The 27,041-nt window shown below is 53.4% G+C and overlaps 1 protein-coding gene across 1 annotated transcript in view; it reads right to left on the bottom strand.

Moving 5' to 3' along the window:
- Positions 1 to 7,680: 7,680 nt before the first annotated feature.
- Positions 7,681 to 27,041, bottom strand: part of xylt1 (xylosyltransferase I) — a 64,147-nt gene continuing 44,786 nt past the window's right edge. The window contains exons 5-11 of the mRNA XM_035406308.1: positions 23,652 to 23,732; positions 22,619 to 22,835; positions 21,105 to 21,281; positions 18,197 to 18,462; positions 15,299 to 15,494; positions 12,393 to 12,726; positions 7,681 to 9,223 (exon numbers count right to left, since the gene is read on the bottom strand). Of these exons, the coding sequence (XP_035262199.1) occupies positions 8,901 to 9,223; positions 12,393 to 12,726; positions 15,299 to 15,494; positions 18,197 to 18,462; positions 21,105 to 21,281; positions 22,619 to 22,835; positions 23,652 to 23,732 (1,594 nt within the window). The 3' untranslated portion in view covers positions 7,681 to 8,900. The remainder of the gene's footprint in view (positions 9,224 to 12,392; positions 12,727 to 15,298; positions 15,495 to 18,196; positions 18,463 to 21,104; positions 21,282 to 22,618; positions 22,836 to 23,651; positions 23,733 to 27,041) is intronic.

Below are 27,041 nucleotides of genomic sequence, written 5' to 3'. Positions count from 1 at the left end.
GGTGGGTAAACTAGCTCCTACCAAGTTGTGCTCAATTCAGATTTAGTGTGCGATTTGACCTCCACAGGAGGAGGCTAGCAGTTGAGTACACCAAGGCTCCTCAGAAACCTCATTATTTGCATTCTGAGCGCATGCTGAAGTGCATTATATTGCATTCGGTATACTGCACGTTAGTGCTGTGAAGTCTAGTGAACATGTGACCAGAATACACGTAAAGTCAAATAAGCTCTTTTTTGGGAATGATTTTCTAATGGCAGACTCTGCACCATTGTAAATCTAAGTTCTCCTACCTAAGTTACACAGAAGTCAAATTTCCTTGGCGATACCCAGAATGCATTAGATGTTCAGTGGTTACTGCAACATGTAGCCCAACTGCCAATCACGGTGCCCATGGCATACATTAACACAGAGAGAAAAAAAGGATGTTGTGGTAAACAATGATGGTATTTACCATAGTAGCAATGGAAAAAAAGAACAGTTTTAGTCATCAAAACAAATAGTCTATATTATCTACTTCTGATTCTCTATTCTGATTTTTCAGAACACAACTGCAGTATTGATTTTATTTTTATAGATGACAGTGATAATTCTGGTTTATGAATGGTGGGATGACAGCGTCAGACAAGGAGGGCCCCAAATAAAATATTTTGCTTAGGGCCTCCAAAAGGTCAGGTGCAGCCCTGACTGAAAAGTATCCAGCATTGCATCGAGCCTGGACTTGAATACCACGAAGGTCTTTGACTCTACTGTCTGACCTGGAAAGCATTCCACATATTTAAAACTGAGAAAAAATCTCTGTATATGTATGGAATTTACTTTCCAAAGCACAAAATTTTGCTTTTAGGAAGGAATCAATTTTGTTGCCCTCCTTTGTACATTTCCCAGAGCTTCTATATCTTTCTTGTTGTGTGGTCTAACAAAGGCATAATACAGTATATCATCAATATACAGTAACATCCTTTGATTTTGAGTTACAATAGCACAAACCTAGATCTAGATAGACTTCTATGGCTACTACAACTTTTTTCTAAATTAACACATAATGTTGTTTCTAAAAATTGATTTAAAAATAGCTAAATTGCTAAATCCTTGAGTTTTGTATCATCTGCCAAAATCACTAATTTGCAACTAATGTCCCTATCATAATAATTTTAATTCAATTTTGAATTTAATTTTGTTTTTTGTTGATTTTGTTGAAAACAACAAATGTATTTGTATAGTTGCATTTGTTTCTGCACATGATGACCTTCCTGCACTAGCAGTACATTATCATAGCAGTGTTATCATCACAAAACATAATGACAAGGATCATATTACCCCGCACTGCTGAGCACCTGGAATGTGGAAGTGTATCTGATCATGGGATTACTAATGGCTGCCTCTCCTTTTGTTATGAGGAAAGCTTTGAGGGAGAGACATCTATACTTATTTGCCTGCGACGAAGTCAGCTGAATTTTTTAAAAATAATCTTTTACAGAGGTGTATATTTAGGAGAATTTTCAGTCACTGCAATCCTGCTGTAATTCTGTGTTTACTGATTTGACCTTTTCAGTCATCTTGTTTTTCTTGAGTCTAAATCAAATGAAGATTATATCTTTTTTTTCAGTTGCACTTTCCTCTTTCAATTTGGAATGTACAAATGTATTTGTACGCCCATCCACCTGCTAAAACGTCCTTCACCAATTCAGCCAAGCCTGTAACAGCACACATTCTCTGTGCTGCCAGCCACTGCTTCTTTACACTCTGTAGGCCACCAGCTTTGCTGCAGTGAAAGAATCAGAGAGCCCGCTCCTCCTTCCTTGGGTGATTCAGTAGTTAATTATGTGCCACTCTGCATAGCTGCCAAACAGTTTGTACCTTCACGTCAGGATTCAATATAAGATTGCAGGGTACATCAATACAATCAATCAATGACATCAATGATGACCTACCCTTGGTTCATGACTCATGGCTCAGACAACACACCGCGATTTCAGAGAGCGGTGTTCAGCTCCCTCTCAGAGAGGTGGCTTCTCATTCTGAAAGAGGACGCTGCCTTCTCTGGCACCAGATAAAAGAACGAGAAGAAGAGACCATGATCATGTCTTATGATCACTTGAGCTTCTTAATGGGCTTATAAATATTTAATTCGTCTCCATTCTAGCCCAGCCACAGATTCTCAGAACCATTTTCCTTCTTACAATGTAAAGTCCTTGGAATAATTATCCTTACCTTGTATGAATATGGATAATGTGTCCCTAAAAACCAAACGAAAGAAAGTTTTTTTTAAGATTTTCAATTGTACTCAGAGCTCATTTTATTTGTTTTGATGTCAGCTCTTATTTTGCGGTGGAAACAGACTGGCAGAGTCTAAAATTAGCCACTCTGTTAAGGGATCCTTCTACTGCCTCCCCAGTTGATGCCCCCTGAAATACTCAATCATTGGCCATTTAGGAAAACTACCAGGTATTTTTTTTGAGTGAAAGGCATGTATCACTTAAAATTCTCCAGAAAGATTTTTGCACTTTTTGTAAGAGCTTCCCTTTCAATGGCAACTTTGCAAAGGTTGGGTAAGTCCATTGCAAAGTCATAGTGTTGCCCCCATTGGCATGAAGGACTACACTGAATGTTTGTAATGCCATTGTACAAAAACTGAGGCGATCACTACTTTGGAAATACAAAACATTCCTTAACAATTTGCATTAGGGTAGAGGGAAAATGTCTGTACACATACAGCTTTAAAATCAAGCCATCCTTTCAGCTGGAATGCACAAAATTCCCTCAGAGCATGTTACTGCGGCCAACTAAGCAGACAGTCGCTCTCTTGGATTTTGCCAGCTTTTTTGTACTTACACTCATGTTGCTTCAATTTAATTGTATTTTCTTTTTATATACGCAAAGGGAACATAATTACCAGCAAAGCAGCTCATTTGTTTAACTAGACCGTAAACGTCCTGCGTCAGTGTGTATTGTAATCTCCTCTACCTGGCTACTTGTTCATCAGCCGCCAAAACAGCAGCGCTCTCTTCCTCGTCGGGCTTCCCTCGTGTAATATCTCAGTCACAAGGCGTGCATATTCACTTTGCTTTCGATAGCGGGTGGCGTCCGCGAGGCCTGCACTAACAGCCGCAGATTTACATTTTCGTAGAGTAAATACGGGGAGGCAGGCGGCTTCTCTTAGCCGCAGGCGATGCAGGTGCGCGCTCCTCCGCGGACCGCTCGGAGACTAATTAGACGCCCTGTTTCCAGCCGGATGGGACGCGGCGCGAGCTAATGGCCCGTTGTCTCTTTGATCCCGGACTGAGGGATGCTCGGCATGGCGGACCGGAGCCCCAGGGGACCCCGCACAGCCACCAGAAAAAAGCCGATCACCACGCCAACGACGCCACTCTCACCCGTCTGTATTCAGAAACAACCATACGCGTATATATATATATATATATATATATATATATATATATATATATATATATATATTCCTTCCTGTTCCTGTCCCTTCATCTGCTATGGCTGTGTTTGAACCTGAATACTGACATACCACATACTCTATTAGTATGTACTGTGCACTACATACGAAAACAGATGTTAGTATGAATGCCAAGTAGCCTCCACAGGACATTTTGGAATTCAGCATGCATAACCACAACCATAACACCACGGACCTGCAACCGCTGGCAACCTATTTTTTATTTTTATTTTTTTAAAGCCATTTCAAATTTGTGGCCATAATTAATTTTTTTATGCATGGCCACAATACATGAAATCACAGGATAATTTTTCATTTAATGTCATTGCTCAGTCTCTGTCCAGATATTCCACTTTAAGTGACCTCATGTATATTTTTTATTAATGCAGCAGTTATATACCCACTCTTGCCATCTGTCCCTTGTAATGTGGAATCTAGCGTTTTGAAGAATGAAAGGTTGCGTTCATTATTGAATCAATATGGGACGCATTATGTTCCGTAGATTCCAACACATTTTCGCTGTCGGGGGAGGTTCTTGGTGACGTGACTTGCTTTTGAATTTGGCTCAGAACTAAGCAGCTAGCACGCTAAGATTAATTTCCAATATGTCAGTTAAAAGCTAAGTGGTCCTGCTAGTCGTGTCATCAGAAATTATTCCTTGCAATCATACCACACGATTGGTTGCTCAGATAACACGCAGCCACAATGGATTATAGGGTTATATTATTATAGGATTATATTAAGTAAGCTTGGTCAGACATTTTTGCTAATGCAGTATACACCCGGGTACTTCATGCATACTCAAAATAAGCATACTATGTACATGAAGCATACTACATACTAAATTTATGTCACACTTTAGTATGCCAAGTATGCAGTTTCAAATATTGTACAAATATCGCACATAAATATGTGCTCCGCTCATCTATGAAGAATGGCCATCATTACTCATGGTCTAATGGTTTAATTTTTGTGGGCGGGTGAGTGGGGAACCTAGACATGGAAATTTTGCTTTGCAGAATACACTGAAATAGAGCTTCCTAAAGGGGATTATATTAGTCTCCACTATCTCATCAATCATTGGGAGAAACTGAAAGTGCATTGTGTCACTTGGCAGGACTTCTCAATGAGAAAATGCCCGATTCCTAAAAAGATAGCATTCGTACCAGCTCCACAAAAGGTCATATTATATTACCTCTATTCACTCCATAATGTCAAGCAGATCACTTTGCCTGTTATTGCAACCTCATTTCATTTGCTTCTACAGATTGTACGGACCGTACCATTTACGTTTCGGGACATGAACGCACGTAATGTTTTCTCAGGGACATGCAGAGAGACAAGACCTCGGCATTGAAGATTTCAATATTTTTTTATTTTAAAATTCCAAAAAAGAAAAAAGAAAAAACAAACAAACAAAAAAAAGAAACAAACAAAAACAAAAAAAGAAGGCCTCATATTTACATCAGCGGACATCTTTTTGGTTTATTACCATTTCTTCCCATACAGCATGGTACTTTTCCATTGTTGCAGAACTGAAAAAAAATATATCATTTTTGTTCATAGACACAAAGTAAGAGTTCCCTAGACAGGACAACAGCTAAGGCACAGAGCTCCCCTGTAATAGAGGGAATGGGGATTTCAGAGAAGTTTGTGCAACAGTTGCTCAACAAAACATTCCAGCAGAGAACAGCAATCTGACATGAGATTCTCCGAAAGGTGGACATTGACGAAGAGCATCCAAACTAGTTCAGCTTCCACATGGATTCGATAAATCGGCAAAACATACACCATTTCTTAAGTGTCTCTTCATGTGCCAGGCAGCAAGATACTTACTTGTACCCATTTCTATAACTTCATTTGTTTTATTTTAACCTTTGAACAGAATAGTATTTACAATACTTTTTTTTAAACATCTTCCCATTACAAAATACTTATGTACATTTTCTTCATGTATATTATTTATAACAAAATAGGTATTTCACATAGATTAACGTGTAGAATAGTTTTTTTTAAATAATCGTTTTTTGAAACAATGGATGAAGTACGAACTATTCGTTTGCAGGTGCGCTGATGGGGCCAGGGACACGACTGGCCACACACATCTTCTGTTTGCATCTGCTTCCATCAGCGCCGCGCCACACGCCCTGGGCACTTTCGCTAAAGGAAAACTGACGATTTGCATCTCCTTCAAGTTACTGGTTGAGAAATGTAAATGCCACTTAAGTATTTCCCATTGTCCTGAAGAGCTAAGCCAGCGTACGACAGCAGTGATAACTTTTCTCCATCTGTGCACATTTTTGTGTGCATTACCCCTCCCCTCACACCCTTTGTGTTTGATTACTTTGTCAATCTTTTGTGTTGACAATGCCATTAAACACATCATTTGCCCACAGCAGGAAGAGAAACGCAGAAAGGAAATCAGCTTCAAACTGATGGCTCCGTGTTGTATACACAACTGAAAGTCCTCAGAGACAATATTACAGCTATTAATTACAAAGCCCTCATTTTCCCTCACAAACAGGCATACACAGAATTGGCACAAATTGTGGAAACAGTGTGCTTAAAGAAGTTGTTTAGTACTCTGAAAACTTCTGATCAGTGCTCTTTCTTCTGTTGTCGTTTCTCAGATTCATTTACTTCTCCAAAATGCATTTTAAACCATTACCCTCTTGACCAAGAGTGGTAATGACATTATGTGAACATCAGTAATCAGAAATAAAGTATACAAGCCAAAAAAATAATCATTTCATGAAGATCACCATTTTATATATAAAAATCAAGCTGATCAAAAAAATCAAGCAGATTATAAAATTTACAACAGTAAGATACTTTGACCATCTTTATGTAGGTATGAACCAATACGTATAGGAAAGTGTAATGATTATTACTTGTATAAGAGAAATGCTAATAATTTCTTCTTTTCTTTTATGTTGTCAATACGTTTATTACATAACATTTATTATACCAAACTGTTGCAGAATATTGCATACAGCATCAAGATCAGTTTAAAAAAGCAGTGTTTCCATAATTTGTACCAGTACTGTACAAGTGTTCCAGGAAGATCCCCATTTCATTACAGCCACGCCCAAAACACACAAGACGGTCTTGAGTGCGTACTAACAGTGCCCTCTTTGAGAACGGCCCGTTACTGGGGTAAAAAAAAAAAAAAAAAAATCCAGGAGTTCAGAAACGGAGTCATCACTGGCCTTTATTTACAGTACAGCGCTGCTGGAACACCTGATCTCTCTGCAGGAACGCAAAATGGCGTCCGCGCTCACGTCGGGTCTGTCTCTCTCCGGCTAGCTTTCGCACTCCGGTGTCTGAGCGGCTCCTCGCCCAGCTCTGCTTTGATGGCGGGCTCCGCCCGGCTCTGACACATGTGAGAGCGCAGGAACACCCGCCCCCGTCGTTCTGCTGAAACCGCATCAGAGCCCGATTGTGAGGGGAGCGGGTATTTGTGCAGAAGCCTGTGAGACGGGACAGGCTGTCCGCCGTGGAGAATAGCGTGCACTAGCGACTTTACACCACTAGTACTGATCTCGCGCCCCCGTGCGACTGGGCCCGGGCCTTAGAGACACAAGCTCCAAGCCCTTCCACAGGGGGTCTTACAGAGAGGGCCAATGTAGGGCCTCATTCGCATCCCACAATGCACCATGAAAGTCAGGAAATTATGTGCCAGACCTCACTCTGTCTTTAATCTGAACTGACATCAGCCCTGTGGAGGGCAAACTGACTGAGCCTAAAACATCAACTAACTGTGAACTCTGTATAGCTATTGTAGCTCCGCTCGTGACGGACACTTCAGCTCAACTGTAACGATTGCTTAAAATCAATTTTGACTGATTAATGTCCACGTGTTGTTCAAAATGAACGTGTTTCTATTTGACAGGCCAGTGAGGAATGAAGACTTTTCCTGATTTTGGTTTTTGATGGATTTTATTCTGTTAGTAAAACAGAGAGCTTGCAGGTGCCCAGAGAACTAAACACCATAGAAAGCACACACATAGAGTCAGAGTGTGGCCAAAGCAGCAGGGCAGAGAAAGCTTATCACTGCTGGAGACAATCATATGACATTTGTCTCCACGACTCACAACAGCCCTGGGGGTCTACCAAACAGTTCACTTGTCCTCTGATCCAACCTGAACCAAAATGCTCATTTGTACAAGTTATCACAGCACTGAACGCACTCACGTTCTGGGACCAACATCAACCAGTTAAAGAATTGCACGACACAACATTAATCTTCATTTTTAATGTTTTTTTTTTAAACTTTTCAAACCAGAGAGGTTGGAAGGATCGGCTGACCTGTAAGCCCCCAGCAAAGTTACCTGTAATGTGCTTGTAATATGTAATATAGCGCTATAGCAACTCTACTGAGACTGGACTACACTGAGACACAGGACTCTGCCTACAGGTACTGGTTTGGGGCGATGGCCTTTGTAAATAAAGGCAGCTCGTTTACAAAAAATATTCACCAAGCTGCAAAAGCAGCGTGAAGTCATTAGTCATTGACTAAAAATATTTGTATTTATATAAACTTATAAATAAATAGCTACTCATTACTCATTTTACAACCCGACACTAATTTCTTTCAGATTTTTTTCCCCAGCTTGGTCGAAAAAAACAAAACAAAAAGCGTAACATATAATAAAATAAACTGATAAAAAGAAAGAAAACAGTTTGAGGAGTTTTTCTCCTTGTGCCAGCACAGCTGACACGCCCGCACTTCAAGTTTCAGGCAGTCTGGGTGAGCAAAGGGTCGACGCGTACCTACAGCGCCCCCCCTCTGCCCGGGGGTCTTACTGCATCTGGGCCTAAGGGCCGCGGACTGCCAGCCCAGGCGTACGCTCCGCATCTCGGCTCTAAACCCCGACAGCTGTTTAGTAGTGCTGTGCCTGTGATCCTGCCACCAGCAACCAACACTGCCAGGCCGGTTGTGGACAGGATTTGAGCTTTTCAAATAAATCTGTGCGGCTGTTTGGAGGAGCGTTGGGGCGTCTCTGGAGTGTGTGACAGTAAGTTCTGCCGAGACGAGGTTCCCTTTTGGTCTGGCTACCAGTGTTTAATGTGCACTCTACGCTAGCTGCATTCTGAGATAGTTTTTAAGTCTCTTAATTCAGCAGCACGCTGTGGACATTCTACAGCGCTGCCATCCTCTCATCCAAATGCAGGAACCAAAGCATCAATCACAGTATAGTCCGCAAAAAAATGTAAAAATACTCAAGAAAATAAGACCTAAGAACCTATCAGACCAGAAGGGAATACTCTAAACCCTTTGCAGAACACCCCGCAGATTTGTGCTGTCATTTCATTCTGTTTTCTGACTAATGTCTTAAAAATGTATAAAAATGCACTTCATCTTTCAATAAGGGATGGCAAAAAAAGAAAAATTAAAATCATAATTTAAAAAACAACCGTGATCGCCGCGGAGCCTCCAGGCCAGCAGAGGGTGCTACCTGATGCGCCCGTCAGGCCGGGGCGGCCCCAGGTGAGACTTGGGATCGGGGCTGAGGGAGCTCCACATGGTTTTCGAGCAGGCCTGCATGACGGGGCAGGCGCTGGGCCCCGTGGAGCACACGTCCACCGCCGACCATGTCTCCCGCACCAGGCTGTCCACCCACTGCTCCAGCTCCGCCCCCGTCAGCCCCGCGTTGCGCTTGGCCGCCTCCACCTGGCCCAGGTGCACGGGGATGTTGAGCACCGGGTTCAGCCCGTGGAAGCTCTGCTCCATGTAGCTGTTCTTGGCCGGGCCGTTGTGGAACCTGAGGGCATCCTCTGAGGGACAGAAAGGGATTTGGGTACAGGACTATTGATTACACACACAGACAGACACACACACACACACACACACACACAGACACACACACACACAGACACACACACACACACACACACACACACACACACACAGACACACACACACACACACACACACACACACACACACACACACACACAGACACACACACACACACACACACACACAGACACACACAGACACACACACACACACACACACACACAGACAGAGACAGACACACACACAGACACACACACAGACACACACACACACAGACACACACAGACACACACACACACACACACACAGACACACACAGACACACACACACACACACACACACACACACACACACACATACAGACACACACAGACACACACAGACACACGCACACACACACACACACACACATACAGACACACACAGACACACACACACACACGCACACGCACACACACACACAGACCCAGACCCAGACACAGACACAGACACACACACACACACACACACACAGACACAGACACACAGACACAGACACAGACACAGACACACACACACACACAGAGACACACACACACGCACAGACACACACACACACACACACACAGACACACACACACACGCACAGACAGGGCGCCATCTGATCACTTTCGCTCTTATAGGAGAAGATCCATAGGAAAGTAAAATGCGACTGAACTATGTGAATAATATGACCCCATGCTACCCGTATTGAGCTAGGTTTTACGGGAATTAAAATTCATCCTAAGAGCTAGCATTATGCTCTTTAGTTTGGTTAATCCTCCGGGATAAGAGCTAACAAAACTAAAACCGTGCGTGAATTGGGAGATGGCTGGCAAATATCATTTTAAACAGATAAATAATATTAAAAGTGTGCGTGCCCAGACTGGATACTGCAAATCGGCTCAGTGGAAATGAACTGACATCTACTTGTGTGTTTACTTGTGGCTGCCAGTGCGTTTCAGAGAAACAGCTCTGCGGTACAAGCAGAAATCTAAGGTGGATTTAGCTGCACAATTACAGTTGCATGTAAATGACTTTGTGTAAAATGGGCTTAACACAATAAGATTTGAAAACAGTGTGTTGCGTATTGCAGCCTTTTAATCCAATTTGGCTATGCTGCACTGCTGCAAAAATGAAACTGCAGGGATTTACAGGTCCCTCCTCTTCCTTCAGAGGCTGGGAGACTGCTAGGCTTTAGCAAGCGAACGCTGGCAATCTATATCAGCACTACCGAGGAGTTATGACCACAGCGCACTTCCTATGCATACTACACATGACTGACTACAGCATGGTGGACACTGGTCCTGGTTTCAGAGGTGTGAAGGCAGCAGTGTGGTGGTGTGGTGAGGGAGGCGTGGGGTTCACAGAGAGAGCGCAGACAGAATTCGGACCGAGGGGGGCGGGGGGCAGCGGGGGTGAGACCAAAGGGCCGCGGTCCTGAGGGTAAAGATGCAGATTCCTCATCAGGCCTCGCACCTGGGCTCCAGCTCCTCTCCCTCAGGGTGTGCATTGTGCCCCTGCCGCCCCCCCCCCCCCGGCTCACACCCACACGCTAGCCAGACTCAGCACTTCTCCGGGCCCTCATCCAAAAGCACGGGGGCCTGAACTCCCCACTCCGCCGGGCGGCTGGCCCTCCCCCACCCCGCCGGGCGGCTGGCCCTCCCCCACCCCGCCGGGTGGCTGGCCGTCCCCCACCCCGCCGGGTGGCTGGCCCTCCCCCACCCCTCAGCGCCCAGCCGTGAGCGTGGCTCCATAAATGTTTACAGGCCCGCCGCTGCGGAGGAACAGCTCGGAGCGGGACGGGCCGACGCCGGCCCCGGCCGTGAATCCGGGAGGGAGGAGGGAGGAGGGAGGGGGCCGAGCCGCGGGCTCCACTGAGGACGGCGCGGCTGTCGTCGCTCGCTCGATAAGACGGCCGGGGCCCCGGAGCGCCGTTCTCTCTCTGGGCGGACCGCGCTGGCGCGCTAGCTCTCCGCGTAGCGCCGCGAGGGCTGGAGGAGCGTCGCGCGCGGAGCAGGAAAGCTGGGTGCGCGCCCCCGGCAGCCTGCGCCTTTCACAGCCAGCGCGGGTGACCTTCGCCGCGGCTAAGAGCCCCGCGCTCAGGGACCAGCGCTATCCCGGCGCCCGAGGCAGCCGCTCCGTATCGCCGGCAACAAGCAAACAAAACAAGAGCGTTCGCCAAAAAACGTAAAATAACTGAATTACTTCAGTGGCAAAATGCTCTAAATCCCACAGCAGGTAAGTTCAGAATCCAGGCTCCGTTTGTTTATGCGTATATAATTAAACTAACAGCACACGCTGACCAACATTTTCCGACATTTTACAACTTCTCTGGCTGCATTTTTCACTTACCCAAGTGGTACTGAAACGGTACTTTCATTTTATTAGTTTAGAACCACGCAGTCTGAGGAGCCATTTCGGCTCAAAGCGTTACTTTGTGGCGATGGTAAATTCACGTTACTCAGGAGCATATACAGTACAGAGTGCTGACTCTTCCTTTCTACTCAGTCCATTGTTTAGTTGGGCACCTGTCTGGTATGAGGAAGTGCGTGTACTTCCTGTGTTTCACAGCACTAATGTCACGCACCCATCACCAGGGGAAGACTGACACGGCCCAGCTTCCTCACCGCATATATATATTTAATGTAATGGTAAATGGTAAATGGACTGCATTTATATAGCGCTTTTATCCAAAGCGCTTTACAACTGATGCCTCTCATTCGCCAGAGCAGTTAGGGGTTAGGCGTCTTGCTCAAGGACACTTCGACACGCCCAGGGCGGGGTTTGAACCGGCAACCCTCCGACTGCCAGACAACCGCTCTTACCTCCTGAGCTATGTCGCCCCACATAATACACGTCTGGGGCGCCGGCGGCAAACAAGTGCAGCTCCAATTAGGCTGCACTGAAGTCTGACTCATCGATACACTTATTCTCGGGTTTTCACTGCAGCGCTCATGCAAATCGTACCCGTCACTGGATGAGCGAGGGATAATTCCCACCTCCTCCCAGACCCCCCCTCTCCCATCGTGAGCGAACGGCATCCATCTCCCAGCAGCACCGGCGAGACGGCACGCGTGTGCACACGCACGCACGCACGCGCCGCGACGCTAGGCCCGGCTCACCTTGGCGGATGGGCTGGTGCTTGCTGTAGGCCAGGGGGGTGACCAGGAAGCGGGTCTCGGCCACGGGGCTCCAGTGGTGGAGCACGCGCACGGTCCAGACGCCGGGCCGCAGCGGCAGGTTGAGCGGGGGCCTGTAGTGCGTGTACTCCGCGCTGGCGTCGATCAGGATGTCGTAGGTGGCGGCGATGACGTTGGTGGGGTCCACCCAGACCACCGTCACCGTCACGTTGGCCCCTTTGCCCCACTTCTGCATTCCCACCGGCTCCTCCGTCGGCCCCATCAGGCTCCCGAAGTTCCGGAACATTCTCTCCTTGGCGTCCCACTCTGTGCCAATCTGAGAGACAGAGACGGGGGGAGAGAGAGAGAGAGAGAGAGAGAGAAACAGAAAAAGTACAAAAAAAAAGAGGAACAGAGGGGGGGAAAAGAGAAATTGAAAGAAGGAACAAGAGAGAGGGGGAGCAGACATCAGAGGTTACCCTCAGCGAAGTAACAAAATGCCTGCCTAGCACTTCAAACAGCCATTAATTGAAAAGTCATGTTCTTTAAAAGCGAGCAACTGCCCCCCGACCAGCAGAGGTACTCCAGCGCCCGGGGGCCCTGGGGGAAAGGGGGGGGGGGGTAAGGTCCAGGGGGGGGGGGGGGGGTATGGGGAGGGGGGCCCGCATGGGGCCGTCGGCCCGGCGCTCAAACAGACGCGGGCCGGCGCGGTTCCCCAGCGGGCCCCGCGCGGCCAGCAGATCGATGCGAGGCACACTTAAGGCAAACGATCCCGCGCGATCGATGGGGAGGGGCGGGGCGGGGCGCTGCGGTGCCCCCGCCGTTAACCGGACGCCCCGGAGCCGGGGCACCTGGGACACGGGATCGCTCCCGGCGCCTAAACAAACAGCGGTGGGAGACAATAACCCAGCGCATCGCCGCGGTAACGGCCGCGGTGCGCCCCCCGAGAGCGAGGAAGACGGCGGCGCGTGGGGCGCTGGGAAACAGGAGAGCGGCGATGACTGGAGGATCTGATGGTTATTACACCAGCTGATTAATGGGGCCTGGCCAATCGATGGCTGCCTGTAAGCGCGTCTATATTAAGCAGGGTGAGAAGTGAGAGAGCGGGGGCCTCCACAGACACATCCGCTTCTCAGTGCTCAGCACTTCCCCCACCTCCGTCTTACGCAGAAGCCACTTGACCACAGACTTCACCAGCTGGAGAGCCCCGCTATTTGGAAACAGCCCATGCAAAGCAGAGCAAAACTATCGTTTCTGCTACAGTGCCTTCTCTTTATTGTTTATGCGCTACACAGTGATTGCCTGTCTCAGGACTTATCTATCATGTGAAGTGGCCCTGCTTGAGCCTGCTGTCGGAGCCTTATTGACAGTAAATCACCACGCGAGGCTTAGAGCGGCTTCAGGAAGGCAGGTAACGTCACTGTGGGCCTAAGCCAGTGAGCCGCGCCGCTGTGAATAAGGCACTGTGTTTTTTTTCTTTTTTCTTTTCTTGGTCACAGCTTTATTTTCCGTTGCGCGATTCGTAACCGGAGTTCCACGAGGGGAAAGTTCCTCCAGTCGCCAAGGAGACGGGGAGGCTTCCTTCCACGGTTCCGTATGCCCCCCCCCCCCCCACCCCCCCCCACCACCCCCCCTACACAGCCGGCCTGGAAAACAGCCCCTACCGGCTACCCAATAAAACACCACTATAAAACATGACAGGTCAATTTGGTCATCTGTTACCGGGCGGCGAAAGCCGCAGCTGGAGTTTATTAAAAGTATTTTACGGCGGCGAGGCGGGGCCCTCGGGGGCCCTCGGGGTCCGTTCGCCGCTTATTAGCGGCGGCCTCTGGCGGGTAACCGCACGCAGGTGTTCAGTACCAACCAGGAGCCCCCCCCCCCCCCCGCGGCCCGGGGAACGCTGGAGACCCGGGCAGCGCCACGCCGAGGACGGCGGCCATGTTGTTCTCCAGAGCGGAGCACCGCACGGGCTGCGTTTCGGCTAATTGCGTCGCAGAGAGAGAGAGAGAGAGAGACTAAAAAAAAGGGGGGGGCCCACGCAACCCGGCGTCCGTACTGAAGCATGGCGTGCTGGGCCAAACACACGCTGGCACGGTTGGCGCTGCCCCACGCTGAGGGCACCGAGGGCAAGGCCACGCGCTGCCAGGCAGCTTAGCGGGCACGGGGAGCCCTGCTCTCCCACAGCCTTTCAGCTCAAGATCACACGCTCTCTCCAGAACGCTCACGAAGAGGAGGCAGAACGTGAGTCCCTGCAACATCTGACACCGACGCCTCAAATCATTCTGCCTGCCAGGGAGGGCGACTGGAGTGTGAGAAACAGAAACGTCTCTTTTTCTCCTCCCGGCTTAATTATTGAGATTTCTCGGGGGCGCGCGTCCTGCGTGTTAACACGCAACCTTTTGAGGAAGTAGCGCGGTGTTGCGGTGCGCGGTGGGGGGGGGGGGGGCTGACACAGGAAGAAAGGAACATCTTGACTGTGGGAGGCTCTAAGCTTTAGATTAAAACGCAAACAGGATATCGTACGCTTAATGCGCAAAGACAGTGATGAGAGTTATCATCGCCACACAACAAACAAGACAAGGAAGGAGTGCAGCATTTAGACACACGAGGACAACATATGAGTTTAGCACCTTTTTCAGCCTCTGCACCGGGAACCAATGGTATATCACCAGACCAGTGCTATATTATCAAGCATTATGAACTATGTTGCTATAAGGGTACACGTATATAACAGTGTATTACTAAACAAAGCATATTATTTATGCAATACCACCATGAGAATATTGGTATATATAAAATAATATTACCACACCAACAGTAGAGCTATGCAATATCAATGGGAAATGACCTCAGCTTGAAGCAAAAATGAGTTAGTACATTCACACGTTAATTTGCCACAAATGTAATACCTCTGCAAACTGCAGCCGGGTGAAGCTGTTGGGCGGGTTGGCGATCTTGAAAGACTTCTTGGGCATGACCCAGGTCTCCAGGGTTTCCAGCTTGCTGGTGGCCAGGTTGGTGGCGTGGTGGCGAACCAGGTACCCTTGGAATCGATCGGCCAGGAAGTAGAGGTGGACGGACACCGGGTGGCCCATGGGAAAGTACCTGAGACACACAGACGGGACGGTTCAGTGGGAGCGGTGCGACCCGTGGGGGGGCGGGCCGTGAGAGCGGGATCGGCGTTTGCCCTGTGAAGGTGTCCAGTCAGGAGGACGCACTGGTATGCAGATGCCGGTCCGTCTCCAGATCTGATCTGGGGGCCTTTTGGTGTCTGCGGTGGGGAGGGCTGGATAAGGCTCCCTTGTTCTGTGACCTTTATTCTTTAACATCTGCTGGTGAGTTGTGCTGAGGAACAGCTAGTATGACGCGTCTGATGGGTCCAGACTGCGCAGCCCCCCCCTCCCCGGGCATATGGGCCCGGGCCCGACAGTCCGTCACAGCCTGCCGCCTCTGACACCCCCCCCCACCCCCCACCCCCCTAAAAACACAAACCCGCCCACACCCTCTCCTCAGCCTGACGCATCCTCGGCCGGTGACATCACTAGACGCCGGCATTCCGACTGTCTGGCGGCTCTCTGTCACCCCGGCGCCGTGGCACAAGCACGTCGGGAGGACGCCCCCCCCCCCCCCCCCCCCCCCCCCAGCCCAAATGAGCCTTTTCACCTCCAACTCCTTCCCCCGGTGTACTGAGCGCTCCAAGGGCAGCACTCCCGCCGAGAAGAAGGTTAAACAAAGATATGGGGGGGGGGGGGGGAGGAAGGACACCGTCTCCCAGCGTGCACCTCAGGAAATTCAAGGAGAGGGAACGGGGCAGAAATTAGCGTGCTTAAGACCAGGGAGGCCGGCCGATCGCCGAGCGCATACGCATTCTGAGCCAACAGCGGAGATGACAGCCGAACAAAGCTCGGGGGGGCGCTCGGGGGGGGGGGGGGGCGCTTGTTAGAGGAAATTAGCAACAGATGGGGGGCCGGCGCTCGGCCCGGACGGCGGCTGACGGCTTCATCGCTCGCGGGCCTAATCCCCCGCTCCCCTTATCGCCGCCGTGTTTAGCCGCGCGGCGCGGCGCGCGCTAATGCCCCCTCTCCCCTCCGCTCTATTAGCGTTATCGCGTCGGAGAAAAAACAAATTAGGGAGCGGCCAGGAAGAATTACCGTCGCCGCGCGCCCCGAGAAACCCCGTGTAAACACGCGCGGGCCAGCGCAGACTCCGCGCGGCGCGCTCCCTCTCCGCCGAGCTGCGCAACGGCCTGCTGGCTGCGACGCCGACGCGGCCGGCGGCGTGAACGGGCCCGGTGTCGTCTGCGGCTCCCCCCGGACGGCAGACAAAACAAACCCACCCTACCCCCCCTCCCCCGCCCCCCCCCCCCCCCCCGTCCCGGCGGAGCGGGGAGCCCCGAACCGCGGCGGGAAGGGTCCGCGGGCGCGATGCGGCGCCCCCCCCCCCCCCGGCCGGCTGTTTGCGCACATGTGGCGCGGGGCCCAGACGGGCCGGGAGACGGCAGGAAAGACGGGCAGACGGAAAACAAACAGGGGCGAGAGAGAGAGAGAGAGAGAGAGAGCGAGAGACATGAGCGCCCCGGCGGAACGGTACCCCCCCGCCCCGCTCCCCCCCCCCGCCCCCCCGCCGCCTCATCTGTATTCCAGGGCGGGCTGACGTCGGCCCGTCCCAGCGCAGCCACCCTGACAAGCAGAACAGCAAATATTTACACCCGCGCCGCACAGCTCCGTACGCCTCCCCCCTCCCCCCCCCCGCCCCCCTCCCCAGAGAGGCTGAGCACATGGGCAGCACAGAGCCGCCATTCACCCCCCCCCCCCCCGCCCGCCCTTCAGCCTCTCGTCCTCGCCAGTGTAACGGCAGGCTGTGAAAGACAGACATCTCCCAGCCACAGCCCAGCCCCACCCGCCCCACACCCCACACACACCACACACCCCCCCGACCCCGCACGCGGCAAACCCAGGTCCTCCATTCCCAGACGCGAGCGGCTCGACTTCGGCTCTCGCTTCTCGTATTGGCTGATCTCAGCGTTGCTGAACACGCCGTCCCCAACGCGCTTCCCTAAAACGCGCTGAACACCCGTGCTCTGCAGCTGGAGGTGCGAGATGAGGAACAGGCGAGGAACAGAGGAGGAACAGAGGAGCCGCTGCGGTTTCGCAGCTTGTCGCACGGATCCGCACTTCCTGCGCGATTCGCTGCATGCGCACGCGACCCCGCTGCCTCCTCAGCCCCGCAGCCTCCCGCCTCCCAGCCAGCCTCTCCTCCAATCACAATCTGTTCTGACATCTGGCACCGGCTTCTGCCGCCGGGGCCACCGGCCGCCCGACACGACATCGCGAAGCGATCGCCCCCCCCCCAGAGGACCGCCTGAAACACAGCAGCACCCCCCCCCCCCTAGATCAGCGCTGCGCTGTCCTCATTACAGCTGACCCCAGAGCCCAAACCGCTGGAGTGTAACAGCAGCTCTCCAGACCGCTCAGGGCCCCAACCGCTCGCTCGCTCGCTCTCCCCTCCCCCCCCCCACAAGGTGAAATGTCCACCAGCCCCCCCCCCCACCAGCGCGCGGCGCGGCTTAGCTATCGCATCATTCTCTGATGCTTACTCACGCCGCGCGGCGCGCTAGCATTCTCAGTCCAAGCGCACACACAAACGACTGCGCTTCCCGGAGCTCGTTAAACGCGGGGTTTACTCTAACGACGGACCAGCTGCAGTAAATTATGTCGCTTAACAGCGGTGTCTGCGCATACGAGCGGGTCTGAGAGGTAACTGTGCAGACAGGAAGTCGGGCGGGGGGTGGGGTCGCGGGGTCGCACCTGCAGCTGCTGTCGTCGGGGTCGCCCTGCAGGGAGCTGTCTGCGCGCGCCAGGCCCATGCGGCCGAAGGCGTGGAAGTGGGTGAGCTGGGCGTCGGTCAGGCTGTGCACGCCGTCCGGCTCGTCGTACGCGTTCTCCCAGTAGGCCTTGAGCCCCGGCGTGCCCGCGGGCAGGCCCCCGAACAGGAAGCCGTCCAGCTGGTTGACGATCTCCTGGTTGACGCTGGCCTCGAACTTGCGGGCGAAGAAGGTGGGTCTGGCAGTTTGCTGCAGAGAGACCAGAGAGAGGGGGAGAAGGAAAGAGGGAGAAAAAAAGGACAGGGGGTGAGGGGGAGGGCAGGGAGAGGGGGGTGGGGTTGGAGGGAGGGAGAGAGGGAAAGAAAAAAAGAGAGAAAAAGAGACAGAGAGTTAGAGGGGGAGGGAGTGGTGGTGAGGGGGGTGGGGTTGGAGGGAGGGAGGGAGAGAGGGAAAGAAAAAGAAAGAGACAGAGAGAGAGAGACGGAGGGGTGGAGGGGGAGGGAGAGGCGGTGAGGGGAGTGGGAGGAGGAGAGGAGGAAGATTGAGGGCGGGTAACCAGCGAGACAGGGCACGGGTACACCGTGGGAGTGCGCGTGGGAGGCAGAGAGAGAGGCTGAAATCGAGACAGACGGTTTACCTTCGCGATGCGCGACGCGGCGGCGAAACTTTTCAGCCGATGTGTACGAGCGAAGATGAAAATAAATCAGAGGCAGCGCGGCGTCCCTGGCAGAATACGAGGCCCGCGTTTATTACACCCCTCCGCCCCTCCCTCCGTCATCTGCAGCGCGCGGCGCCGACGCTAACAAGGCTGGCACGGAGAAAGGGTGATATCTGCGATCGAGCCCAATCGCGCGGAGGGGTGGGTGGGGTGGGGTGGGGGGGTGGGGGTGGTGAAGCCGCTCTCGCCGAAAACGGCTGTCAGCCCCAAAGAGGGGCTCGAGAGCTCGCGCGACGGCTTCAACAAAACCCCCAACAACAAAGGGTTCATATCGGCTCCGCTGATTAGGGGACTTCAGAGCCGCAACAGGAAGGAAAAAAATAATAATAAAGAAATGCAGCTCAGGAGCGGCTTGGCGGGAAAAAGGGGAACATAATGAAGAGAGAAGCAGAGTCCCGCTGCTCGCAGGCGGGGGGGGTTTCTGGGGTGGGGGGGTAGGGGGGCGGCGGCTGGGCTGCCCAAACGCATTTCAAGCGTCCCTGTCACAGGTCCCGCGCCTCCCTCCCTGGGACCCCACGGTGAAAAGGGGAGCGTTATTAATGGCTAATTGCTGAATAGAAGCGTCTGGCAGGTCTGTGTGTGCGCGGGACAGGGCGGGGGGGCGGGGCGGCGGAGGGGGCGGGGGTTAGGCGGAGGGGTGGGGGGGCGGGCGGGGTGATGAATGGTGCTGTCTCCACGCCCCGCGCTCTCAGACGGCGGAGCCGCGGTTGACATCGGCCCATGAAATCCAGCCCCAGCTCCGCGGCCCTGGCGCTCACACAGAGCGGCCCCTGTGCGCGGGACGGGGGGGGGGGGGGGGGGGGGAGGACGGGTCGTAGCGGCCGAAACGTTCCGTGGCTAGCGCCCTTGGGCAGGTTCCAGGTGCGGGGGATAATGGAGGCTTGTCCGCGTTCAGGTCGGCGCGTTCAGCAGCGAGCGCTGAGAGGCGGTTTGTTGACGCGCGCGCTGGAGACGGAGCGTTAGACGCAGCGCCACAAAGAGCCTCTCACATCCCCCCGCTCTCTTACTCTCCTCCAGGAGTAGCAGCCTCTCTCTGGGGCTCACACTGCGCTCAGAGCGCTCAACCCCACCCTGAACGGACCGAGCGAGGCAGCGAGGCGCCAAACGACGCAGGCGGCGCGGCGTGATGTCGCCGCGGCGCGAGGTGAGGCGGGACGCGCCTCAGGGCGGAGGGGCAGGAAGTGAAACGGCTTTAACGCGAACCCCTTATCGTTAATATCGCGGCGGAAGAGCTGCATTGTGGGCAGGGCCGTTCCCATCGCAGGAGTCCTGGCGCCTCTCAGAGGACCCGGCGTGCCCGCCGGTCTCAGACAGCGTCCGCAGGCGGGCCGCGACCGTTTGTGGGAAAACACTGGGTGGCGTGCCATCGCGGGAAGGAAGCGAGATGAGCGGAATGCTGTCCTGACCGCAGGACGGGGCGGGCGCGTCGTATCCGTCAAGCCCGCCGAGCGCGGGGGACTCGCCCCCGAGCCGAGACGTCTGCGCCCTCAGGCTCTCCTCTGCCCTTCGCACGCACTTCCTGTTCCGGAGACAGGGCGAGCGGAGCGGCAGAGGCAGCCCGCAGCTACGCGGCAGTCTGGGTCAAACGGCCGTGCGGTGGGGGGGAGGGGGGGGGCGTGGGGGTGTGGGGGGGGTTTGTCATTTTCGGTCGTCTGTTTTTAAAAGTAATGAGGCACTGGGGTGCAATCGAGCCTGCGGAGCGAGGGCCGCCCTGGAAGCAGATGAAGGACGGAGCGTAATGACAGGCTGGGGGGATGAGGAGAGGCGGGGCGGGACTGGGCCCAGTACAGCCTGCTCCCCCCACCCCAACCCCCCCAACACCACCCCCTCCACCCCCTCCACCCCTCACGCATCACGCAATCGGAATCCTTTTGATGAACGAGCGGCTGGCTATCGATCCCCCCTAATACACACTGTTAATTACACATCCTTCACAAAGACGCGCATTCAGAGAGTCATCCATCACTCGGGCCCCGCCGCTCGGGTCTAACAATACCCCCCCCCCCGCAGGGCTGGAGCCGCCCCGCCCCGCTCCGACGTGCCCCGCTCCGACGCGCGCTCCTTCCTCCCCAAGGCGCGGGAGGCTAACTTTTGCCGCAGCGCCCCGTCGGGGGGGGGCGTGCCGGCGGGCGGGCAGGACGGGCGGGCAGGACGGGCGGCGGCGGCGGCTCACCTGGAAGCGGTGGAAGTCGGCCGGTTTGAAGTCGTTGGGTGAGCAGCCGCACCAGTCCACGATGTGCTTGTACTGACACTTGCAGCCCAGCTTGCGGTTCCAGTTGGTGATGCGCAGGTTGTTGTCCACCATGCTCTCGCAGTGAGGACTGTTCTCAAGGACCGTGTGGAAGAAGGACTGCGGAGGGAAAGAGGAGGAAGGAGAGAGAGAGAGAGAGAGAGAAAGAGAGAGAGAGAAAGAGAGAGAGAGAGAGAGAGAGGACCAGACAAAAGAGGGAAACGGAAAGAGACAGAAGAGAGAGAATACAGCAGAGAGAGAAAGATGACATTTATAAAATGAAGATGGATGCTGGCTAACTCAGCTCATCATGCAGATGTACTTAAAGGGAAACTTCACCTAACATCCTGAGCTACATGCGCTGCTCCTCACCGTGCAGTGCGGTAAAGAAACAGAAACAGGGAGGCAGTCTCACAGTGGAGAAAACCCCACCTGCCGCCTCTGTTCTAGTGTTGAGGACGATGCGTGCAACATTCCCCATTGTAATTTATGAGTGATGAACAGTTCCTTGATTTATAACTCCAAAACCCAAACTGAACCGTTTAGTCCACTAAATACCATAACAATAAGTTTGCACAAAAAGTAGACTATATGCACAGTTTAACAAATTGTCTACTATAAATTATGTATTTATGTGAGCAACCATGTTTTAAGGACTGCTTAACACAATTTGCAAGTCATTTGCACTTTTAATTTGATTTGAACGAAAGTTATTCTGAAATAGAATACAAAACCCACAAAGTAATTTTGCATCTTTTCTTGGTTATTACAGTAGTTCAGTTTTCTGTATAGATCATTGTTCAGAAAGGATACACATTAAATTCAGAATTTACCTCACCTGTTACCTGTTAAATAATGACAATACCTATATATTTGCATCTAAATATTGAAGGCCAGTAGGCAATGAAATTTATAAAACCCTGTTTCTCGTAGTAAGATTCTTAATGTTATTACTGAAAATATTCACTTCATTTTTTAAAGTAAAAACGTACTCAATAATGTTGTTATTAATATTATTATTATCTTTTTAAAAGCATCTTTAACTCAATGAGTGGTTTCACTTTCTGAAAGGAATTATAAATATTAGTGCTCTAGGTTCACTCTAATTAGGAAGCTGCAGTTCACAAACCGCACAGAGAAAGTGTAAAAAAAAACTGACACGGCTGCTTCTGGGAATGAACTGGAGAGCGTGCGGCTCATTAGCGGCTGATCATCAACACGCGCCACCCTGTCCGCACAGCCTCAGTGTGCAGGGCTGCAATCACAGCCAGCGAGCGCTCACGCCGCCAGCCTCAGTCCACACGGACCGCCGTCGCCCAGCTCATCGGCCCGTCTGTCCGTCAGTCAGTCTACGAGCGCCCCGGCCATTTTAACTTCCTCCCACGCTATCTGCTCGTCAGACTGACAGCGCTGAACCCGCCCTGGCCCCGCCCCCGCCCCCCCCCCGGCGCCCTCACCTCGGCAGGGAGCAGGGTGTAGGAGTAGAAGCGCTTCATGCTGGTCACCAGGTCGTCCTGGGAGGTGATCACGTACTCCACGAACCTGCGGTTGAGCAGGAACCAGTCGGAGCCGCCGTCCACCGAGACGCCCTCGGGGATCCGTCGGTCCCCCAGACGCCACATGTGCGTGTCGCACTCGAAGAAGAGGCGGTCCAGACCCTGCTTCCGGATGAAGCTGTAAACGGCACGCGCACACGCACGCGCGCACGCACACACACACGCACATACGCACACACACACACGCACACACACACGCACATACGCACACACACACACGCACGCACGCACGCACGCACGCACACGCACACACACACAGACACAGACACACACACACATTTAGGCCCTCCTCATAATACCCTGTGGAGCTTCAGCTTGCTTGTGACACCGATGTTAAGTCTCATTAAGGGCACGGGGGCCGGTCCGCGGCGGGACGGGCGGGGCGGGCGGGGCGCGCCGGCAGCCCCGCGCCGGCTGACACCGGAAGGTTAATTAACGCGGCCGCGGACGGAGAGTAATGGCGTTCCGTTTCCACGGCGGCGCCGGCCGGAGAGCGGGCCCTTCTAAAGGCCAGGGGCGTCTGACCGAGCTCCCCCCGGAGCGGGGGCGGGGCTACGCAGCGTCACGTGGGCGTGTGCAGACGGAGCACCGCTGAAGGTGACTGAATGCCACGGCCGCTGTAATGGAGGGCCAGGGCGGAATTAACCAGCGCTGTGAGAGGAGATTTGGGGGCCGTGGGGGGGAATGTGAGTGTGTGTGTGTGCTTGCGTGGGTGTGTTGATGTAGCCGTCAGGACAGACAGGAAGTGGTGTACAGGGTGGAGGCTGAGTCTTGGGCAGACAGAATGCATACTTGTGTGGTGGCCAGGGGCAGGGGGGGGGGCTGGGGGGCAGGTGGGCAGGGGAGGTGGGTTGAGGGACTCATAGTGGGGGAATGAGAGCTGGTCAGGCCGTGTGTGGTCACACTGGGTGTTGGGAGCGGGGGTGAGACTCACCGGGCGTTGTCTCTTCCGTGAGACTTGATGAAGTTCATGTCTCGGTATTTAGACAGGAAGGCGACCAGCTGATTGTTGGTCCTGTAGAAGAGAAGAGGAGCGTCAGTCAGGCTACTGAGAGCCAAGCGTGCTTCTGAGAAAGCGCTTATACAGAGCACAGGAAGCCAGCACATAATAACTAACATTTCAGTATGTTCAGTTCTCCTGTTTGAGCACACTGACTGATTTCTGAGCGTTTATCTGATTCAAAGTACGGCGAGACAGGCGGAGGCAGCCGGTCCAGACTACTCAGACGGAGACGCACGCCAGGCTAATGCAGGGCTCATAAATACAAGGGAAAGGGCTGGCCGGAGGACAAGATGGCCCTTTCATGAAAAGTGTGTTATTCTTTCAAAAAGGACATTAACTCGCAACAAAAACCTGGCTGCCAAGGAGCCCGTATGAGTGTCGTTTCCTCATGAGGGAGCATTCCCCTGACCGGGGGGCACACTCAGACAGCTCCGCACCCCAGTCTCCGCACCCCAGCGCGGCGGGGGGTAACCAGGTCAACAGCGGCATTTTTCACCCGAGTGGACGCGCGTTTCCCCAAGGCCTTTATCGACACTCCGTCTGCCCCTCCGCACCCCCCCCCCCTCCCCCCGCCCCAGCCCCCGCCCCGTCTGGAACGCCACCACGGACGCCAGCGAGCACGCCGCCGCTAAGGCTGCCCCGGGATCGGCCCGCCGAAGGGCGGCACGCACACACTGAGCGGCGTCGCGTTTCTAAACGAGATCTGAACTCACGCCCGCGCTCCTGGCGGCTGCTGATCGTTATCCGTCACACGCGTGCTCTATTGTGCTCCGCAGCCCCCCGTGAGCAGCGCCGCCCTCCAGGCCGGGAAAGGGAAGCGGCCCGTGATTTCATTACCGCGAGCCGCCATGAGCTGTCGCTAAAAAGGGGAAGCGGCCCAGGGGTTTCATCGATGTCACTTCCCCTCCGCGTCCGAGGGGTTCGTACGGCTTCAATCTTCCGGCTTCCGTCCGATCACGGCAACGCGAGCGGCGGGAGCTCCTGGAGCGCGCGGGAAGGCGACTGCAGTGCCAGCGGGAAGGCGGTGCGCTCAGGAGCAGGACGGTCGCGAGCGGCGGGACTGTGGGAAAGCCGCGAGCGCCAGCGGGCCGACAGACTCTTCCGCAGCGCGTGGCCAGACGGGCCCGGCGTGGTGCCGCCGCCGCCGCCTGCGGAGGAGACAGCCCCCAGCAGAGGGCGCTGCGGAGCCCGCTCGGCCGGTGCCAGAGAGAGAGAGAGAGAGAGAGAGAGAGAGAGAGATAGAGAGAGCGAGAGAGAGAGAGAGAGAGAGAGAGAGAGAGAGAGAGAGAGAGAGAGAGAGAGAGAGAGAGCGAGCGAGCGAGCAGTAGAGCGTCCCTGAATTCCTGGCCTGCGAGCGGCCGGCAGGAGACGCACAAAAGGAGGGACGGGGAGAGCGGGACGCGGGAGAGGGAAGCCGGAAAAGGGCCCGTCGCTTGGCGACAAAGCGGGCGTGTAACCCATCCCCGCGCCCCCGGAACGCCCCCCACCCCCCCGCTGAACGCCCCCCACCCCCCCCCCCCCCCGCTGAGCGCCGGCGCTTTGAGCGGGCTTTTCAGAGCAGCCCATGCGGAAGGGGGGACATTAGCAGGGAATCGGAGGGGAAGTAATGGGGCCCGCTGGGAGCCCGTCCCCCCTCCCCCCCCACGATCGAGGGTCCCACAGCCGCCGTCTCCGTGCCGACCTCCGCCGGGCGCTCCTCCGGACGGACGGGCGTGTGGCATCGCTGCCCGCGCCCCGTCGCCCACGTGCGTCTCTGCCGGCGACGCCTGTCCTCAGCCACGCAGCCGCGACGCCGCCAGGATCTCAGCGGCCGGGTCGCTCTCCTGCTCAGAGAGGAACTTTCCCGCTCGTATCGGGTCTTGTACACCCGCTCTCAAATACCTGGTATCGAGTAGCTAAAGGATGGAGCGGCCAGGCCCAGGATTGCCTCAGACTGGAACAGGCCTCTCATTCTCACGTTTTCCCCTCTCAGCATGACACACGCGTTATTTCACGCGACGCCATTGGCGGCACATGACTAAGACAGCGGCGAAGCCAAACCACGAAAGACAAAGTGTCTTAAGAAGCAGATACCACGCATTTTATAGGGCTGGGCTACAGCGGAGTTTCCTGAAGAGCAACAAAAAATGAATAGAATAAAATAACAAACAAAAAAAAAACTGCAAGGAAACATTCCACAGGAAAAACTGGTTCTTGAAAAAAAAGCAGAAACTGGTTTTCTCCTTCGCCTTCCACAGGAGAAATTCAGCGCCCGGACTCAGAAACAAAAGCAGCCCTTCGGCAGAGGGACCTTCTGGTGTGAGAAGCTGAGGATGACACATACAGCCTGCGCCTCTCTCTCTCTCTCTCTCTCTCTCTCTCTCATAGCCTGTGCCTCTTTCTCTCTCTCTCTCTCTCATAGCCTGCGTCTCTCTCTCTCTCTCTCATAGCCTGCGTCTCTCTCTCTCTCTCTCTCTCTCTCTCTCTCTCATAGCCTGCGTCTCTCTCTCTCTCTCTCTCTCATAGCCTGCGTCTCTCTCTCTCTCTCTCTCTCTCTCATAGCCTGCGTCTCTCTCTCTCTCTCTCTCTCATAGCCTGCGTCTCTCTCTCTCTCTCTCTCTCTCATAGCCTGCGTCTCTCTCTCACTCTCTCATAGCCTGCGTCTCTCTCTCTCTCTCTCATAGCCTGCGTCTCTCTCTCTCTCTCTCTCATAGCCTGCGTCTCTCTCTCTCTCTCTTTCACTCTCTCTCTCTCATAGCCTGCGTCTCTCTCTCTCTCTCTCTCTCTCATAGCCTGCGTCTCTCTCTCTCTCTCTCTCTCATAGCCTGCGTCTCTCTCTCTCTCTCTCTCTCATAGCCTGCGTCTCTCTCTCTCTCTCTCTCTCTCTCTGTCAATCAGACAGGCTTTCAGGGCTCGGGCCAAATCTAAACAAGTACACATGCACACAGGCACGCAGGCACACACCCACACACCCACACAGACATGCACGTACGCACACAGCCACATGCAGTCTCTCTCTCCTGCTCCTTCCCACAGACGAGTACTTCACCTCCTACATGTGCGACCACACAAAGAGGTAGCAAACAACCTGGAATGAGTCACAGCATTTTCCCCCAAAACGAAGCCCACTTAGGCACAAACATGAAGAGCAGACGATGGAAAGAATACGGTGATATCCCTTTGTGAAGGTACACTGCCAGACCGATTTGGCCCGAATCAGATTTTTTTTGTTATCGGTGCTTTCAGACACAGCACGTTGCATTAACCCAGTGAATACCCACAATCCTCTGTAAGACCCCTGAACGGATGACGATCCCACTCAGGATTTCCCACGCGTCCATC

The sequence above is a fragment of the Anguilla anguilla genome, chromosome 2 (genome assembly GCF_013347855.1).
Source record: "Anguilla anguilla isolate fAngAng1 chromosome 2, fAngAng1.pri, whole genome shotgun sequence".
In the NCBI taxonomy this organism is placed as follows: Eukaryota; Metazoa; Chordata; class Actinopteri; order Anguilliformes; family Anguillidae; genus Anguilla; species Anguilla anguilla.
This window is presented reverse-complemented; position numbering and strand designations above follow the sequence as displayed.